This window comes from Stenella coeruleoalba (assembly GCF_951394435.1).
Source record: "Stenella coeruleoalba genome assembly, chromosome: 1".
NCBI lineage: Eukaryota > Metazoa > Chordata > Mammalia > Artiodactyla > Delphinidae > Stenella > Stenella coeruleoalba.
Window position 1 is genome coordinate 166,334,454 of NC_137169.1, and position 13,910 is coordinate 166,348,363.

Sequence of the window (13,910 nt, forward strand, 5' to 3'; positions counted from 1 at the left end):
GGGATAAGGGGGTGAGACTTGGAATACAGAGGCTAGGGTCAGCTATGAAGCTGTGAGAAGCAGGAAGAGACCTGGTCAATGAGTCATTTCTGGCTCCGGTTCTTTCTTTCCTATGACCTTTCTATAAAATGTCATATTTGTGAAATGAGGGTGGTGGTGAAATGGAGGAGAGACTGCATGTTCATTGAGGCACCCTCCAGCACAGAGTTCTTGCTGTGCACTGGAGGACATCGACAGGACCGAACAACTCCCCAAACAGATGTCAAAGGCACTGTGTTCTCAGGAATCTTTGCAAATAACACACTCGATTTTGCCAAGATAGAAACAGCCGCAAGAATACACTTCATTTGGCCAGAAAAAAATAGCTACAAGAATGATTCATGCATGTAATGTTCTCATCTTCTCTGCCCTATGTAACTAGGCATTAATTCGCAGAAGGACAAAATGAGAGACTACAATGAATATACCAAAATGCCTCTTTTTTTTTTCTTTATATAAAAGACCTCACTAAAGTTCTCTCGGATCCATATCAAACTCATAGGCACTTGAGATTGGAAGGACATTTGAAGATCAACTTATCTGACTCTCCATTGGATGGCTAAGTCCTCTCCACAGTGTCTCTGAGGGGTCTCCAGGGGATGCCTAAATACCTCCAGGACAAGAAACCAGACAACTATTGAATTCAATGGGCAGCGCCGATCTTTTCCGAGGTCTTTCTTATACTGTCTACAGCTTTGGTTCCACCTCTGCACCTTGTGGTCACACAGACTACGCCAAATGCTCCTCCACACAGCCCTTCAGAAACGTGGTCCCCGAGTCTTCTCTTCTGCAGAGCTGTCAATCATTCTGCACTTACAAAAACAATCTGACCGCTGACACACTGTTGTTTTTGTTGTCATCCTTGTTTTTCTAAGACAGATTTACTTGATCCACAATTTTTCCAAGATGATTAGTCCTCCAAGTAACCCAAACTGTGCAATTTTTCCAACCTATATTATCAGCAACACTGAAGGCTGAACATAATCAACTTGCTTTCATAAAAAGAAGGAATCCATCAAAAAATAGACTTTAAGAGAATCCACTTGGCTAAAACTATCACCAGCAAGCGTTCCATGTTCGCAGACAAACAAGGAAGAACTATGAATGCACATTTCTCCCCCACTACCCATTCCCCACTGGAATTTAAACGACCAGCTTTCCAGTCACAGAACCATAAAAATCATCAATCATCGGCCACAACCTCACATCTTATGATGTGGATACTGAGGCCCAGAGATCCCATCTCTTTCTCCATGCCATCCCCAGATGTTTTTATAATTCCCCGTGCTGGGTTAGGCACTGGGGATACCAAGCCCTTGCCCTCCCAGGTCTCTGAGCAGGGACTCACAAGGCAGTGCAATTCAAGGAATGTCAAATAGGTAGAAGTCATTGTTGGGGTAACCCAATGACAGGCGTTTGGAACTTTGTACAAAGAACTTGGCAAAAGGCTGTTTCCTTTCTCTGTGCCTTTACTCAGCCTGCTCCTCCAAGTGCAACCCTCCTCTTTGTTTGGCAAACTGATCCCTTAAGACTCAGCTTAGGCATCACCGCCCCCACCAATACTTTCTCCCTGACTCCCGCTTTATCTGCCCTTCTCCTTTATGATCCCGTTAACACCTTGTACAAATCACACTCATTGTACTTAGCATCGTGCACCACACTTAGCCTTCCCGTGTGGATTGTCTCCATTAGACTTGAGCTTCCTGAAGCTAGGGCACTGAGTTTTACTCCGTTTTATACATCTAGTCTAGTTCAGTTGGCATGTACTGGATTTGATGAACAAATAAACATTTCATCAGACTCTTAAGGGTTAACAGGAATGTGTCACACACAGAAGAAGAGAAGAGAATTCCAGGTCAGGAAGCCCATGCAGAGAGACAGTGCTCTGAAAGGGTGTGGCATGTCTGCAGAGCTGTGTGGGCCGTTCTCCTGGTGGGCGTTGGAGTGCTGGGGTTGGAGCTCGGGGGTTAAGTTTGGGCCAGATGTGAAAAACCACACAAGCCGTGCTGAAGTTTGCAGACATTATCCTGTAGTTAGGGTGGGTGCAAAAAGTCTTTATGGAGGGGAGTGATGTCATCCCATTAGTCTTTAAGGTCACATAAGTGGCCAAGGAGGAAGCACCGCATTGAGGAGACACACAGGGAAGGAGGGTGTGTTTGGAATCTATGCTTGCTTCAGAACAGGGGGAGACTCTGTATCAGGGGCACCATGGTCCAGGAGCTCAGGAAGAGCCCTGAGGGGGGATGCAAAGTGTGGACCCAGGTTTGAGAGCATCGGTGGAACCAACAGGATCTGATGAGTAAACTGAGGCGTGGGAGACAGGGAAGAAGCATCAGTGTTGACGGCAGTGTTTCTAACCTGGAACCCCGGGGCGAGACAGACAATGTTAATAGAGACAGGGGAACGAGATGTTAATAGAGACAGCAACAATGTTAATAGAGACAGCCACGAGAAGAGGAACAGTTTTGGGGGGGATGCAGATCGTGAGGTCATTTCTGGAAAGATTCCTATGACAATCCTCCCAGATGATGTCTATAGGTTGAGAGCTACTTCTTAACTAAAGGACATAAATGAAATGCAAGAAAAACAGTCATGAAAACCTCAAGAGTACAAGACATATTTTAATCCTCGCAGAGACAGACGGAGCAATTCTGATGATTTGAGGGTGAATGAAACAAGTCCAGATGAGAAATCTTCTGGTTTTAAAACTACAAATCATTTCTCAGTCCGTTAAATTGACAGTGGTATACAAAATATTCTCTAGGCAATCAGATTCCTTCTTTTATTTTCTGGACTCAACTGAATCATTTTCATATCTTTAAAAAAAATTCTTATTACCAGCTGGCTAATAGCCTCACACCATTTAGTGGGTCCTAGTCGCCAGGGAGAATTCAGTTTATATTAAGTGGTCCCACTCAGCCATTTTATTGACTAACAACCTCATTTTTTACTCATCTTTTCAAAATGCTAGAAGGTCAGAATTTTAGTGAGGAAAAGTCCACAGACACACTCATGAGCAAATCCCTTCTGCACCAAAATCAATCCATCTTTTAATCTAGCAATATCCTTTTCTCTCTCATTTCATAGCAAAAGCTCCAAAGAGCAAGCAACAAACAGAACCTCTACAGAACCAATTGCTCCATTGAAGTAAACAGCAAAAGGACTTTCCTGGCTCACGTGGTTATCCTAAGTGTACAGAGACTGCTCTTGGTAGAAAAGAAACTGAAATTGCCAGCTTACCCTCTTCCTCAGGTTGTAGGTGAGAATGAGGTTCCGGGAGAAGGAGTGGGAGAAGGCTGTGTAGAATTCCAGCACTTTCTGCAGGGCGTCCCGCTTGATCACATGCAGGTCACAGTAGGTCAAGGCCCTGACGTTGGCACAGGACTGGGCAAGGGTGGCTTCCTTCCAGAACACGTCTCCAAACACATCTCCCTTCCCTGAGGACAGAAAATGGTGATGAGGAAAGTATCAGTAGGAGGTGTCTGGCTATCGGGGTTGGCTTCCCACTGTCTCCCAGAGTTGCTGTCCATTTGGCATCCCATGGCTTGGGCTCAGAAAAGGCAAAAATGGTTTTAATTTGGACCTTAGCAACATGCAATTTAAGAAACTTTAAAATACCATAGGATATATGTCAAAGTTCAACCAATAACTTTGGGTTCATTTGTGACCTCCTGAACACCCTAACCAAAATGGGAGCCCTGTGTTATTCTTTATCACCCATGGTTTTCCGAAGCATCAATCATAGTCTGCAATTATATTATTTACTTGTTTTTTGTCTGTGTCCCAACATGAGCATTCCTGTGTCTCATCTCCCCACTAACACCCAGTGTCTGGCACACAGTAGGAGTTCTCACAATATCGGCTGGCAAAAGAGAAGTGAGGAAGGAAGGTGAACCGTGGGTCTACATTAGTGGGACTGAGAGGCGCACACTAGGCTGCGATGGGGAGGGTGTGGACTCATCATTGGAAGCTGAAGAACAGGCGGTGTCTCCCCCGTTTAGGATGACCTACATGGAAGGAGTCAGGCAAGAGTGGAGTTCCTCTTCTCCCACACTCTGTCCACTGCCCTGAGGTTTATGTTTGCGTGGTGCCTCATTCCTCACCCTCTCTCCCATACCTCCTTCCATGTTCCTTCCCTTGCCAAATGCCCTAATGGCGGTATAAAAAGGTGGGCCCTATATAAGTGGCATCTCCAGGATCCTCTATACCTAGTATTCCACAAGACTATATTTAACAATATATTTAATAATAAGTCAATGGAGTACTCATCCCACATAGACATATTCTGGGTCAAACTTCTATCAATCTCCTCTAAATATCTGTTTTTCACACCTAGGGATATTCTTCCTACCTTTCCCAGAAACCCATGTTTTAACATATGTCTAATGCAAAGCATAATTCATTCCTGGCACAGCCTCTGGTTATAAATAGCTTGAAATGTTGTTTCTCTTGCTTTTAAATTTTCAGCACAGATAAACACAAATTTGAATCCCCAGGGAGCCAGAGAGGAGTATTGGGGGAGGGGGGTGGGGGGGGAAGGAAACAATGCAACAAGGGTGAAAACCAATCTAACAACTCTCAAGGGAGTTGTCAGCCCATGCAACCAGATCAGCCACACTCTGCAGCTAGAGCCCAGGTACCCGCGACTCAGTGTGATTTACAGGGCAACTGTTTCCCTAATTCAGGCTAAGGAGGCAATTAGAGTTTTAAGCATCTGGACAGAACTTGACTTTTTCTCAAACACCAAAAAGTGTCCACCCTAAGTACATAAGGTACTCCCCGGGTACAGCCCTCTCTAAGCACCTCCATGACGTGAGCTGAAAAGCAAGTATACTGGACACATTACTCTATGTGTTTGTGAAATAATGTGTAGTTCTAATTTATGAAGATGGTTTCACCAACTCAATATGAATAGGATACATGCTTGGGGTAGCCTTTAGGTAAATATGCCTTTAAAACTGTTATTTAAATTCCCTTACCAGGTGTTTTTCAGCCATCTGTTATATGAGTGGGCTAATGTAGGGCAGAGGCCAGCGGATGGTAATGTTTCTCTCAGTGTGACACCACCTGGCTTCCATGGAGAGAGGTTCATTCAGTGTGTGCTCCCTAGCATGGAGTTCTCACCAAAAAGGCTGGCCAATTCATTCATACATATGGAGCATTCTATAACCCCTCTTTACTGCTCTGCAGTGCCTCTCACACCTTTCATAATTATGTAATCCTATTCTCCTAGAGAATGCTCTTTATCTGACATGCAGTATGGTAAACAGTAAAAAAAAAAAAAAAAAAAAAAAAAAAAAAAAAAAGGACCCTACACATATACTGCAACTTACTTCAAGAGGCAAAGCCTAATTCCCTTTCCTTTAATCTGAACTCACTTTAGTCTCTTGCCTTCACCAATAGAATGTGGCAGAAATGATGTTGCAGGATTTTCAGGCAGGGTCATAAGAAGCCTTGTAACTTCTGCCTGTGTCTCTTGGAACACTTACTCTCAGGATGCTCCCTCTTGGACCCAACCACCATGTTTTGAGAAGAACAAACCACACAAGAGGTCACACAGAAGTGATCTGGGGACAGCCAGGCTCTGTCAGTCATGTAAGCAAGCCATCTTGGCCATCCAGCCCAGTCGAGCCTTCAGATGACTATAGCCCCAGCCAATGCTGGACAGAAACCACGCGTGGGAAGTTCAAGGGAGAACGAGCCATCTGAGCCAACAACCCACAGAATCATGAGAAACAATTACTTTCTTAAGCCACTAAATTTAGGAGCTGTTTGTTAAGCAGAAATAGATAACCAGAACAAACAGAATCATAGAATTCTAGGATGAGAGGCCCATGAGAAATTACTTAATGGTTTACCTAATATTCCAGCAGAACACTGAAAATCATCCCAGCTCTGAACTGGCACCCCACTTCCTTCTCTGAAATAACGAGATGAGAAAGAGCTAGAGGTGGCTCTCATGGGCAGGTTCTCTTAAGTGAGCGTTTTGCCCATCAGTGAGAAAATGCGGAATTTACAAGGTCTGCAGTCTCCTACTGTGATCAAATGTGGTATAACTAAGCCAGAACTATTGAGAGTAGACCATTGGTAATCTTGCCTAATTATTATTAAGATTACCTCCTTTAAGCAACTTAAGCTTCCATCAACAGATGACTGAATAAAGAAGATGTGGTGTGTGTGTGTATACATGTCACAAACACACAATGGAATACCACTCAGCCACAAAAGAGAATGAAATGCTGCCATTTGAAGCAACAGGGATGGACTTGGAGGGTATTATGCTAAGTGAAATAAGTCAAAGAAAAACGAATACTGTATGATATTACTTACATGTGGAATCTAAAAACAATACAACAAATGAGTGAATAAAACAAAAAAGAAGCAGACTCACAGATACAGAGAACAAACTAGTGGTTACTAGTGTGGGGAGAGGGAAGGGGGAGGGGGAATATAGGGGTAAGGGAATAAGAGGTACAAACTATTAGGTATAAGCTAAGCTAAAAGGACATACTGTACAACATGGGGAATATAGCCAACATTTTCTAATAACTATAAATGGAATATAACCTTTAAAAATTGTCAATCACTACTCTGTATACCCATAACATATAATATTGTATGTCAACTATACTTCAATATAAAAAGCTATAGAGGATTGGTTCAAGGTGGCAGAGTTGAAGGATGTGCTCTCACTCCCTCGTGTGAGAGCACTGGAATCACAACGAACTGCTGAACAATCATCAACAGGAACACACTGGCACTCAACAAAAAAGATACCCCACATCCAAAGACAAAGAAGTAGCCAAAATGAGACGGTAGGAGGGGCACAATCACAATAAAATCAAATCCCATAACTGCTGGGTGGGTGACTCACAAACTGGAGAACACTTATACCACAGAAGTCCACCCACTGGAGTGAAGCTTCTGTGCCCACATCAGGCTTCCCAACCTGGGGGTCTGGCAACGGGAGGAGGAATTCCTACAGAATCAGACTTTGAAGGCTAGCAGGATTTGGTTGAAAGACTTTGACAGGACTGGGGGAAACAGAGACTCCACTCTTTGACGGCACACAAAAAGTAGTGTGTGCACCAGGACCAAGGGGAAGGAGCTGTGACCCTATAGGAGACTGAACCAGACCTACCTGCTAGTGTTGGTCTCCTGCAGAGGCGGGGGTTGGCTCTGTCTCACCGTGAGGACAAGGACACTGGCAGCAGAAGTTCTGGGAAGTACTCCTTGGCATCAGCCCTCCCAGGGTCTGCCATTAGCCCCACCAAAAAGCCTGGGTAGGCTCCAGTGTTGGGTCACCTCAGGCCAAACAACCAACAGGAAAGAAACCCAGCCCCGCCCATCAGCAGAGAAGCAAATTAAAGTTTTACTGAGCTCTGCCCACCAGAGCAACAGCCAGCTCTACTCACCACCAGTCCCTTCCATCAGGAAACTTGCACAAGCCTCTTAGATAGCCTTATCCAACAGAGGGCAGACAGCAGAAGCAAGAAGAACTACAATCCTGCAGCTAGTGGAACAAAAACCACATTCACAGAAAGATAGACAAAATGAAAAGGCAGAGGGCTATGTACCAGATGAAGGAACAAGATAAAACCCTAGAAAAACAACTAAATGAAGTGGAGATAGAAAATCTTCCAGAAAAAGAATTCTGAATAATGATAGTGAAGATGATCCAGGACCTCGGAAAAAGAATGGAGGCAAAGATCGAGAAGATGCAAGAAATGTTTAACAAAGACCTAGAAGAATTAAAGAACAAACACCTAAAAAAATTAAAGAACAAACAAACAGAGATGAACAATAACATAACTGAAATGAAAACTACACTAGAAGGAATCAATACCAGAGTAACTGAGGCAGAAGAACAGATAAGTGACCTGGAAGACAGCATGGTGGAATTCACTGCTGCAGAACAGAAGAAGAAAGAATGAAAAGAAATGAAGACAGCCTAAGAGACCTCTGGGACAACATTAAACGCAACGACATTCGCATTATACGGGTCCCAGAAGGAGAAGAAAGAAAGGACCCGAGAAAATATTTGAAGAGAGTAGAGTTGAAAACTTCCCTAACATGGGAAAGGAAATAGCCACCCAAGTCCAGGAATCGCAGAGAGTCCCACACAGGATAAACCCAAGCAGAAACATGCTGGGACACATAGTAATCAAGCTGGCAAAACTTAAAAACAAAGAAAAATTATGGAAAGCAGCAAGGGAAAATGACAAATAACATACAAGGGAACTCCCAAAAGGTTAACAGCTGATTTCTCAGCAGAAACTCTACAAGCCAGAAGGGAGTGGCATGACATATTTAAAGTGATGAAAGGGAAGAATCTACAACCAAGATTACTCTACCCAGCAAGGATCTCATTCAGATTCGATGGAGAAATCAAAAGCTTTACAGACAAGCAAAAGCTAAGAGAATTCAGCACCACCAAACCAGCTCTAAAACAAATGCTAAAGGAACTTCTCTAAGTGGGAAACACAAGAGAAGAAAAGGACCTACAAAAACAAACCCAGAACAATTAAGAAAATGGTCATAGGAACATACATATCGATAATTACCTTAAACGTGAATGGATTAAATGCTCCAATCAAAAGACACAAGCTCGCTGAATGGATACAAAAACAAGATTCATATATATGCTGTCTACAAGAGACCCACTTCAGACCTAGGGACACATACAGACTGAGAGTGAGGGGATGGAAAAAGATATTCCATGCACATGGAAATCAAAAGAAAGCTGTAGTAGCAATACTTATATCAGATAAAATAGACTTCAAAATAAAGAATGTTACAAGAGACAAGGAAGGAAACTACATATTGATCAAGGGATCAATCCAAGAAGAAGATATAACAATCATAAATATATATGCACCCAACATAGGACCACCTCAATACAGAAGGCAACTGCTAACAGCTACAAAAGAGGAAATCAACAGTAACACAATAATAGTGGGGGACTTTAACACCTCACTTACACAAATGGAAAGATCATCCAAAATGTAAATTAATAAGGAAACACAAGCTTTAAATGACACAATAGACCAGATAGATTAATTGATATTTACAGGACATTCCATCCAAAAGCAGCAGATTACACTTTCTTCTCAGGTGCCCATGAAACATTCTCCAGGATAGATCACATCTTGGGTCACAAATCAAGCCTCAGTAAATTTAAGAAAATTGAAATTATATCAAGTATCTTTTCTAACCTCTCTGCTATGAGATTAGAAATCAATTACAGGGGAAAAAACACAAACACATGGAGGCTAAACAATACGTTACTAAATAAGCAAGAGATCACTGAAGAAATCAGAGGAAATCAAAAAATACAATGAAAACATGACGATCCAAAAGCTATGGGATGCAGCAAAAGCAGTTCTAAGAGGGAAGTTTATAGCAGTACAAGCCTACCTCAAGAAAAAACAAACATCTCAAATAAACAATCTAACCTTACACCTAAAGAACCTAGAGAAAGAAGAACAAACAAAACCCAATGTTAGCAGAAGAAAAGAAATCATAAAGATCAGAGCAGAAATAAATGAAATAGAAGCAAAGAAAATAATAGTAAAGATCAATAAAACTAAAAGCTGGTTCTTTGAGAAGATAAACAAAATTGAGAAACCATTAGCAGACTCATCAAGAAAAAGAGGGAGAGGACTCAAATCAATAAAATTAGAAATGAAAAAGGAGAAGTTACAACAGACACTGCAGAAATACAAAGCATCCTAAGAGACTACTGCAAGCAGCTCTATGCCAATAAAATGGACAACCTGGAAGAAATGGGCAAATTCTTAGAAAGGTATAAGCTTCCAAGACAGAACCAGGAAGAAATAGAAAATAAGAATAGACCAATCACAAGTAGTGAAATTGAAACTGTGATTAAAAATCTTCCAACAAACAAAAGTCCAGGACCAGACGGCTTCACGGGTGAATTCTACCAAACATTTAGAGAAGAGCTAACACCCACCCTTCTCAAACTCTTCCAAAAAACTGCAGAGGAAGGAACACTTCCAAACTCATTCTATGAGGCCACCATTACCCTGATACCAAAACCAGACAAAGATACTACAAAAAAAGAAAATTACAGACCAATGTCACTGATGAATATAGATGTAAAAATCCTCAACATAATACTAGCAAATAGAATCCAACAACACATTAAAAGGATCATACACCATGATCTAGTGGGATGTATCCCAGGGATGCAAGGATTCTTCAACATATGCAAATCAATCAATGTGATACACCATATTAACAAATTGAAGAATAGAAACCATATGATAATCTCAATAGATGCGGAAAAAGCTTTTGACAAAAATCATCACCCATTTATGATAAAAAAATTCTCCAGAAAGTGGGCATAGAGGGAACCTACCTCAACATAATTAAGGCCATATATGACAAACCCACAGCACACATCATTCTCAGTGGTGAAAAACTTAAAGCATTTCCTCTAAGATCAGGAACAAGACAAGGATGTCCACTCTGGTCAGTAAGATTCAACATAGTTTTGGAAGTCCTAGCCACAGCAATCAGAGAAGAAAAAGAAATAAAAGGAATACAAATTGGAAAAGAAGAAGCAAAACTGTCACTGTCTGCAGATGACATGATACTATACATAGAGAATCCTAAAGACACCACCAGAGAACTTCTAGAGTTAATCAATGAATTTGGTAAAGTTGCAGGATACAAAATTAATGCATGGAAATTTCTTGCATTCCTATACAGTAGTGATGAAAAATCTGAAAGAGAAATTAAGGAAACACTCCCATTTACCATTGTAACAAAAAGAATAAAATACCTAGGAATAAACCTACCCAGGGGGACAAAACATCTGTATGCAGAAAACTATAAGACACTGATGAAAGAAATTAAAGATGATACAAACAGTTGGAGAGATATACCATGTTCTTGGATTGGGAGAATCAATATTGTGAAAATCACTAAACTACCCAAAGCAATCTACAGATTCAATGCAATCCCTATCAAATTACCAATGGCATTTTTTACAGAACTAGAAACAAAAAAAATTTTAATGTGTATGGAGACACAAAAGACCCTGAATAGCCAAAGCAGTCTTGAGGGAAAAAAAACAGAGCTGGAGGAATCAGACTCCTTGACTTCAGACTATACTACAAAGCTACAGTAATCAAGACAATATGGTACTGGCACAAAAACAGAAATAGAGATCAATGGAACAGGATAGAAAGCCCAGAGGTAAACCCATGCACCTATCATCAACTAATCTATAACAAAGGAGGCAAGGATATACAATGCAGAAAAGACAGTCTCTTCAATAAATGGTGCTGGGAAAACTGGACAGCTGCAAGTAAAATAATGAAATTAGAACACTCGCTAACACCATACACAAAAATAAATTCAAAATGGATTACAGACCTAAATGTAAGACCAGACACTATAAAACTTTTAGAGGAAAACATAAGAAGAACACTCTATGAGATAAATCACAGCAAGATTCTTTTTTGATCTACCTCATAGAGTAATGGAAATAAAAACAAAAATAAACAAATGGGACCTAATGAAACTTAAAAGCTTTTGCACAGCAAAGGAAACTATAAACAAGACGAAAAGACAACCCTCAGAATGGGAGAAAATATTTGCAAACGAATCAACGGACAAAGGATTAATCTCCAAAATATATAAACAGCTCATGCAGCTCAATATTAAAAAAAACAAACAAGCAATCCAAAAATGGGCAGAAGACCTAAATAGACATTTCTCCAAAGAAGACGTACAGATGGCCAAGAAACACAAGAAAAGCTACTGAACATCACTAATTATTAGAGAAATGCAAATCAAAACTACAATGAGGCATCACCTCACTCCGGTTAGAATGGGCATCATCAGAAAATCTACAAACAACAAATGCTGGAGAGGGTGTGGAGAAAAGGGAACCCTCTTGCACTGTTGGTGGGAATATAAATTGATACAGCCACTGTGGAGAACAGTATGGAAGTTCTTGAAAAAACTAAAAATAGAATTACCATATGACCCAGCAATCCCACTACTGGGCATACAGCAAATACCATAATTCAAAAAGACACATGCATCCCAATGTTCATTGCAGCACTATTTACAATAGCCAGGTCATGGAAGCAACCTAAATGCCCATCAACAGACAAATGGATAAAGAAGATGTGGTACATATATACAATGGAATAGTACTCAGCCATAAAAAGGAACAAAACTGAGTCATTTGTAGAGACTTGGATGGATCTAGAGACTGTCATACAGAGTAAAGTAAGTCAGAAAGAGAAAAACAAATATTGTATATTAACGCATATATGTGGAACCTAGAAAAATAGTACAGATGAACCAGTTTGCAGGGCAGAAATTGAGACACAGATGTAGAGAACAAACGTATAGACACTAAGGGGGGAAAGTGGCGGTGGGGGGATGGTAGTGTGATGGACTGGGAGATTGGGATTGACATGTATACAGTAATATGTATAAAATGGATGACTAATAAGAACCTGCTGTATAAAAATATAAATAAAGTTCAAAAAAAAACACTGCAAAAAAAAATATGAGGGAAAATTGTTGAAGACACGAAGTGGGGAAATGTGGGTCAGTTAGAAATGTAGTCATTATGTTCCCATGTCATAAGAATGGACATAAAAAAAGACTCAGTGGAAATATATCAAGAGATTAACTGTGTTACCTGGGGATGGGGAGGTGGATTTACAAATTGTGATTTTCCTTATTTATGCTTTTACTCAATTTAAGTGTAATATCTTGTAATCAGAAAAAAATATTACTTCATTTAAACAAAGCCCAATATGTGAACATTCTCAAATGAATTAGGAGTAGTCTTTCTAATTATAAAGGAACCCATAAAGTAAAATAATAGCCCCTCATGTGCATTTAACATATGAGTTTACCTGTAAAAATTCAGTTTATAAACAACTCTTCAGGAGCATATCTACTGCATACAACAAAGGGCCAACATATTGTGTTTGAAACACTCCAGGAAATAAATTAGTGCGTCTTTAGAAATGGCAATATTCCCACTGTGAAGAGTATTCCAATCAAAGGTTTTGACAGAAACAATAAATGGAGACTAGTTCCTACTACAAAAGGCATTTCAAGGTAAGATCATCATGATTAACTTGTAGGGTCTAGGAAGTCTCAGTGTTGTCATAACTTGCATTTGATTTTCAACCCAAATTGAAAATCATACAATCTTTCTTGCTGTCAAGGCAGCCTTTTTGGTATAAATGACCTGTTAGTGAGATTTAAGAATGTGGTGTCAGAGGACCCGTCAGATTCAAAACAAACCCAAGACTATTCTGGCAAATGAGAAATAAAGTTATGACACATATAACTTGGGAAAAGGGAAGGACATAGAGCATTTGGCAGGCTGCTTGTAAGTTACACACATCGCTGGAATAATGACTTACCAGGTCAGGGTTACGAATCGGAGGCCAGGACAAACTCGGTAACCACATTCATCTCTTGTTCCCTAGTGTGAAATGATCGTTCGCCGAAGAACAAAAGGTACCCCAATGCACTCGGCAATCAAACTTCTTGAGACCCTCAGCTTATTGATTTATTTATTACACTGAGGCGCTGGGTGCAGAATGTTAAAACCTAAGCTTCTAAGATTCTAAAAGACATTCTAAGTGGATATTCTGAGCTGGGGGGAAAAGAAAAAGGAAAAAAAGGGAGGGGGAATAAAGGAAAGGCAGTCTCATTAAAACTCCAAGCAAACATCCCTGTGATAATTAATCCTCCTGCCCTCCCACCCCCAATCATACGCAGCTTTCTTTACTGAGCCTCCACTTTTGCCATAGACATAAACAGCCCTCTGGGTACAAACGTGGGGCTGAGGAACATTCACAAAA

The 13,910-nt window shown here is 40.7% G+C and overlaps 1 protein-coding gene across 1 annotated transcript in view; it reads right to left on the reverse strand.

Moving 5' to 3' along the window:
* Positions 1-13,910, reverse strand: part of KCNH1 (potassium voltage-gated channel subfamily H member 1) — a gene marked incomplete at its 5' end in the record, with an annotated part of 382,492 nt that overhangs the window by 85,630 nt on the left and 282,952 nt on the right. Inside the window, one exon of the mRNA XM_079928220.1 lies at positions 3,280-3,476. Within this exon, the coding sequence (XP_079784346.1) occupies positions 3,280-3,476 (197 nt within the window). The remainder of the gene's footprint in view (positions 1-3,279; positions 3,477-13,910) is intronic.